Source organism: Fulmarus glacialis, unplaced genomic scaffold (assembly GCF_000690835.1).
Source record: "Fulmarus glacialis isolate BGI_N327 unplaced genomic scaffold, ASM69083v1 scaffold15230, whole genome shotgun sequence".
NCBI lineage: Eukaryota > Metazoa > Chordata > Aves > Procellariiformes > Procellariidae > Fulmarus > Fulmarus glacialis.
Window position 1 is genome coordinate 73,009 of NW_009188440.1, and position 6,885 is coordinate 79,893.

The 6,885-nt window shown below is 34.8% G+C and overlaps 1 protein-coding gene across 1 annotated transcript in view; it reads right to left on the reverse strand.

Moving 5' to 3' along the window:
* Positions 1–5,050, reverse strand: part of RSL24D1 (ribosomal L24 domain containing 1) — a 5,946-nt gene extending 896 nt beyond the window's left edge. The window contains exons 1-4 of the mRNA XM_009578637.1: positions 4,940–5,050; positions 2,466–2,538; positions 1,669–1,732; positions 1,099–1,184 (exon numbers count right to left, since the gene is read on the reverse strand). Coding sequence (XP_009576932.1) covers positions 1,099–1,184; positions 1,669–1,732; positions 2,466–2,538; positions 4,940–4,990 — 274 coding nt within the window. The 5' untranslated portion in view covers positions 4,991–5,050. The remainder of the gene's footprint in view (positions 1–1,098; positions 1,185–1,668; positions 1,733–2,465; positions 2,539–4,939) is intronic.
* Between the last annotated feature and the right edge of the window lie 1,835 nt (positions 5,051–6,885).

The following is a 6,885-nucleotide window of genomic DNA, read 5'->3' on the forward strand; positions in this document are numbered from 1 at the left end:
AAAACAGGTAGCTGTTGCTTGACAAACAGATGTACTACATGCTATTGTGCATCATTCATTTAACATAAGGAAAGCCAAACAAAAGAAATAAGCACTCAGGTTTATTCTTTTGAATTCAGATCTTTTTTTTTTTCTTCCCTCAAAAAACAAGGGACAGATGAAACCAAATTTTAAATATATCCTGACAAAACCTTATTTCACACATATACAATCTTAGACTATAGCTGATGCAAACTGGAAGAAAAAACATAGAACAGACTTCTAGTTAATGTCTAATAATATGTCACATCTACATCCATAGAGACAAAACCACTGGTAATTTCTATAAAACAGTAACTAAAGGAAACTTCTCTCCATTGCTCTACTCCATTAACTGTATTTTAAAAAATATATCATCTTTACATCTTTATATCATCTTTTTTATCAACATCATCTAACATAAGCTAGTACTTGTAATAGTTTAGAAACCAGAAAATTATTTAGGAGAAACAGGTTTCTCCAACTGAAAAACTCAGTTCACTAAAAACATATATTATATCTCAACTAGGCACAGATTTTAAAATTTGTAAAATTACCATGATATTTAAAAAACCAAAAATGGTAGGCTTATACTGAAGAAACAGTATTTTCATATAAGTTTCATTATGCGCAGTGAACTACAAAAAAAACCTACTCTCACAAATTCAGCTAACAAATTCAAAAAGCAGAGTTTAACTACTGTATTTTATATCAATCACTGGTATAAGTCTGTTGAGTTAAATAATCAATTCAAAGGGAAGACTTAGATAAATGTATTGGCTAACAAACACACAGTTCATAGAGTACTAGGTATTGAGTGCAGTTTAAAATACTCAAATAAGGAAAAGAAAGGATGAATGCAGGACTAGATAAATAAAAAGGTATGTTTGATTCAGAACAAAGATACTGCTTACATTTAGCTACAAGAGCTATTCTCCATATTCAATAGACAAATTAATTGTAAGAAAAACGCACAGGATTATTGATCTGTAGAATCAGTCACACCAAAAAAAATCAGTATTCATCATAAAATTGTATATACAAGTTAACCTAAGCAAACCAGGTAAAGCAAGTTCTTACCTGCATGTGGAGCACGAAGAAGATGGATATTCTGTTTGACTTCTTTAATGTCTTCTGCCTTCTGCAACTCTTTGCTCTTCTTCAATCTGGAGAGGGGGAAAATCAAATTTAATTACCTTCAAATAGGAGATGTATGCTTTCGTTTTATGCATGACGCATCTTTAGCTAAAGGTATGTAAACTGTTAATGACTATGATTGTGAGGAAATAAAGGTAAAAAGTATTTGAAAACCAATTCAAGCATATACTGTATACAAAAACAGAAAAAAAGCCAGCACGGTATCGACTCTTCACAGAAATTTGTTTAAATCTAAGACTCCATATTACAAACAAGGAAATATAGCTATTATCATCAAGTGTTCAAAAGCTACATTTCATTGGACAGCCAATAAGACGTAGTAGTTTCGTAGCATAGTAGAGCCCACTCAAAGTATTTTACCCCATCGCTTGGATGACTGTGTATGTACAAAGCAAATAACCATTTAAAACTTTTGATCATCATTTCTCTGGAAAGATTGACTGTCTAATACAGACTTGAGAGAGCTCCCATAATACAAATACTTCTCCTCACCTGTTCATAATAAATCTAGCTTGGCGTTTTTGCTTTATTTCCTCCACTCTCTTCATTGCATCAACTGAAATAAAGCAGAAATTGTTTTAAATGTGCTTACATACCTACAGTTGAAAATACATGCTATTTTGCAGAGCAACACTACCAGTATTCCATAATACCTCTATATCAGAGGCAACTCTTATATTATATAGAGGAAGTTATTCCTTCTTTCAAAGAGCAGGGCGGGGAATATTCTGTGTATCAACTACGATGAATTGTATTTTAAAACTTATTTATGCTTCCACTTTTGTGCCTACACATATTTTCTACAATTAACCACCACTACAAAAGACTCCTACCCTACTTGAAATCAGATGCAAGTTACCACCTTCTCCTTTGTGGCATTCATTCATGACATAAGTAACTCTTCCGTTTTATAGCAATTGATTTACTAAACAAACTGAAGTGGAATGAGCGGGAACAAAGAAACAACTGCATCGGTATAAAAAGCTTACACTGGGAGCCTCTTAAAAAGCTGGAGAACCACTAAGGTTTTTTGAAGATAATAATTCAAAATAGAGGAATGCCACACCTCATTTTCTAACCAGTTTCTGAAAAAAAAAGAAATCAAGTGAAACTCCACATCTGTTCACAACTCAAACCTCCTCCGCACATAAGAATTTGGTCATGATTCCAGTAATTTCAAACACAGTCATTACATAGTGTCAATACTCTAAGAAGTCTTTTGAAAACATGCTCATGTAGAATAAAAGTTCCCCATAGTTCACCTTTTGTTTTTTTCTAAAATGACTCACCAGTCTTGTTCCACAATTCTCTCTGGTATTTCACTGGTTCATTTCTACGTTTTTCAAACTCAAATGAATTATCCTATATTAAGAAAATATAGATTATATACATAAGCATATTTAGATCAATACATTGTTACTATAGCACTCATTCATATAACTTAATTTTACATGATTTTTTTTTTCCCTTTCAGAATCTCAGTTCCTATACTTCAACAACCTTTAGAGATTACTACACTAGAAGGAAATAGAGTGGAGTGTTTGACCTCAAAGCCACAGTGATTTGTCTGAAGAGAACTATTCACCAGAACATCTCCCTCAGCTATTTTCTTTTTAGCAAGACAAAAGAAATGTAGGAGACCAATGTGGCGTAGGAAATACAGAGTAGACTAGACAGGTGGAACGCGAAACTGAAAACATGTAGAGTCAAAAGCATTTAACGCAGATCAAATAAGTTCTACTCAACAGCCTGTAATTTTGAAAAGGTTCCAAAAAAAAAAAAACCCACCACCATTTCATTTTAAGAATATTGAAACAATACAAAATCATTTGAAATTGTGAAATATTTTAATTGATGACATTGTGGTGTTGTGGGGCAGCTGGGGGTTTTTCTTTTTGTTGTTTTGGTTTTTTTTCTTTTCCCCCAAGAGTTTAAGATGGAAAAACAGTTTCCTGATTTTTTTTGCTAGCAATACTTAGCTTTATACCAACTTTATCTGAGGACTTTTCCCTGCCCAAAGGTTCTTTTTCGTAGTGGTAAAGCAGAGTTATTAAACCAGCTGCTAATCTTCACTTGAGCTAAAGACAGGTCCAATGACAGAAACTACACATAAGAGCAAGAAAAGGCATGCTCACACTCACAAGCCATGCTCCACTGGCAGACGAATGTTAGTTTTCACCTGGGATAGCATCAAGCAAAATATCCAACATACAAGCCGTAGAGCACACTGTATGCTAACATCTACATGCCATTCTTATTCTCAAAAAAATAAAAAAAATTACCTATTTAATTTTAGGCCAAGCATGACACAGCACCACATCAATTCACTGCAGTTTATCCTAAACTGTGTCAGCTTTTATGTATTTATAATATACAGCATTGTTTTGTATCACAAGAACATACTACAAACAGTGAAAAGAAGTCTCATAAGAGTACAGATGTTCAAAGTGTCACCGTCTTCTAATCTACATGCACAGAGATGAACTACAGCTGCCTCATACTGGCCAATGGAGCCAGTTTTCAATTCAAACACAAGGGGACAGAATGACCCACTCCTCAGTCATTCTGCGTGAGAGAATAAGACAGTCCTTCAGAAATACCTTGGGAACATCCACCTGGCAAGATTATGTCCTTCTTAATTTTTTTGTTGTTTAATAAAAAAAAACTTGAAACCCAGGAAAACAAGTAAATATATTTAACCCTATTCAACGTACCTGTTTAAAGCAGTAAGAACCGTCACCTTCTTACAAACTACAGTATTTCCCATTGTCACAAGCCTATTTAGACACTCTCCCCAAAGCTGGCTTATGAAAGAATGGATACCAACCAAACTACAACAAAGCATTATGTTTAGATATTGTTTTAATTCTTAGCATACACAGATACATCTCAAAATTGGAGCATATTGTCACCTATTTAGACATGTATAAAGGAATTTTATATTCAGTTTTTTTCAAAAAGAAACCAGAAACAATTTGAAAGAAATACAATTACAGAAGATGCTAATTAATCACGGCTTTGCAGAGTCACATTAAAAAATAAAATAAAATTACATTCTTCCCCTTGTAAGATCCACAGAAGGCAGCAGATCACTGTGTCAAAATACTTACTAAATTGTTAGTATTCTGTCAAAAAACAGGTAATTAAGTCACAGTAATTCTTGAGTTATTTAAGGACTGTCCCACCACATATGAGTGTTTAGTATTTTTACCACTGAAGTAACTTTGTCTTGAAATTGTTTTTAAGATTTCATATGCTGTTTTTGAAACACTCCTATCTATGCAAGGACTTTTCCTATACATTGTATGCTTTAAGGAGACTTCAAAAAGTAACTATCTTATGTGTCTACACAGAGAGACTTCCTGGGGTACCCAGGTATCCCAGATTATCTGATTGTGCAGAAATACAGCTACCAAATGTATATGCACAGAGAGTAGGAGATCTATAGATGGAAAAAAAATGCCTTGGACTTGGGAACCACCATGTATTACTGACGTAAACACCTGATACACTAGCTTCCACTCTGAAGCTGAAATGCGAAGTTCCAAGTTATAGTCAAGCTAAACGAATAGCTCACTCTCAAGAAAACTCTCACATCCTCTTCCACAATCCCTCTTTTGTCCACTCACTCCATCCCTCGTGCTCATCTAATTAAATGATAACACATTAAGCTAGCTAAACTAACCTGTTTGCAACTGGAAGAGGCTAGATTTCTGCCATTTTAGTGAGCTAATGTAAAGTGTGAACCAGTTCAGCTTCTTACCACCGTCAATTCTTTGCCAGCTGCCTTCCGGAATGCTTTGGTCCATCTCATCTTTCTGGGATTTCGCTTCTTTTTAAAGTTTCTGTGGCATTTTGATTTGCAGAATCTAAATATCTTAAAGAAAAAGGGGGGAGAAACTTACAGTCAAATCATGTTATTCCTGTCCCATTGCAAGTGTGATACCAAACACTGAAGTTTCTCCAACAACACTGCTCATTGAAAACAACGTTCACCTTTCAAACATCAATATTTTTAGTTCAAATATAGCTATTGACAAAAAGAATTTCAAGTGCTATTCTTGGTTTTTTTTTCATTATATAGTCATTTTCACAGCTGTCAGGGACATGCACAAATACTTACAATTAAGCTGATTATAAATAAAATATACCGGAGTTGTGAGAATTATCATCTGCAAAAATAACTATAAAACCAAACCTGTACTATGAATAAACAATTTTCTATACCTGTCAGCACTTTTTAGATACAGTGCAATCCTGACAACAAAAAATCCTCTCATATAACATTTTTGAATGCAGTACACATACACACAAAAAAAAGTCTATCTTCTCGAATGTAGCTTTAAGCCTTAAAGATCACCCTGCAGCAGGAGTCCTAAGCACATTAGTTAAGTCCTGGACTGAATTTACTGAAAGCTGCTAAAGCATATGCCAAAACATTCTAACTGACCTTCCCCCCGTCCCCCGCCCCTTTCATTTTTCTACATATTCTACAGAATGCTAGACTCATTTTAAGCACCTGCCACTGCTCGCCATGGAAGCGCCTTATGTTCATCCAGGTGATGTTTTCAGGCCCATTAAAGATGCATAAAAGAAACTTCATTATCCATACTTGAAACTTCCCTTTTATTAGTATTGAAATTATGTAACTAAGAGCCAAGCTAAAGAACAACCCTCTATCCCAAACTGTCCCAAATCCAACAGCCATCTTCCAGTCAGAAAGAATATGCAGCAATATGGCAGTAAGATGGGGGGGGAAGGGGCAGAGAGAAGGGCCATAATCATACCCCTATTTCCAGTTCTCAATCTTCCCTAAATTTGTGCACCACTTTGAACTATCCTGGGTTGTCTAGTGTCCAGAGCAGAGCTGAAACTTTACTTAAGAATACTCAAAATTACATTTGTTATTCATGAATTTTTGAAAACCCTATTTTTCTTCAACCATACTCTCCTTTCCATCTAATAGTCACTTGTAAAGAAAATGAATAGAAAATATGAAACCTCTACTGAAGGTAAACATCTTCAATTTTTTTTTTTTTTTTTTTTTTTTTTACATTCTTCTACCACGTTTTTTCACCTTAACTCAGGCAAATCTGCCATTATATTTTGCTATTTCGTAGATTATCTGTTCACAACTAACCTGCCATTTTGCAACTTTTTTTACTAAAACACACACCTTGTGGCCATTTTCTAGTAAATGGAACCGTGCCAATATATATCTACCTTTAAATTCCCCAAAACTGTGACTGAGATGAGCAACACAGTTAAGCCAGTATTTGTTTTGACATCTGAGCATAGGAAAGAAGCTATTTGCATAAGCTTCATTTCACACTGGGGTCTCCAATGCCCTACAGGAGTGATAAGGAGTACAGCAGAGGCTGGGAAACTATACACAACATTTTATGGACAAAATTGTCGCCACAACATAAAGCCCAAAGTGCTATGCACATCCTGTTACGACAGCCTCAACTGGGTAAGTCACATCAGATATTTGAGTGAGTTACAACTTTTAGTAGAGTACCATGAGAGAAACATAAACCATTAGCTTTAGCATACAGTGTCTGTAGCCTAGATTGTTCAAAGCTTTACAATCACCTGCTATTAATTTGAAGCCTCCACTTCTCCAAAATCGGAAAATTAACGGATGAATATTTTATATTGCTCTGCGGAGCATATAAACAAATAATTCAGCCCTCACTCTTCCTGACA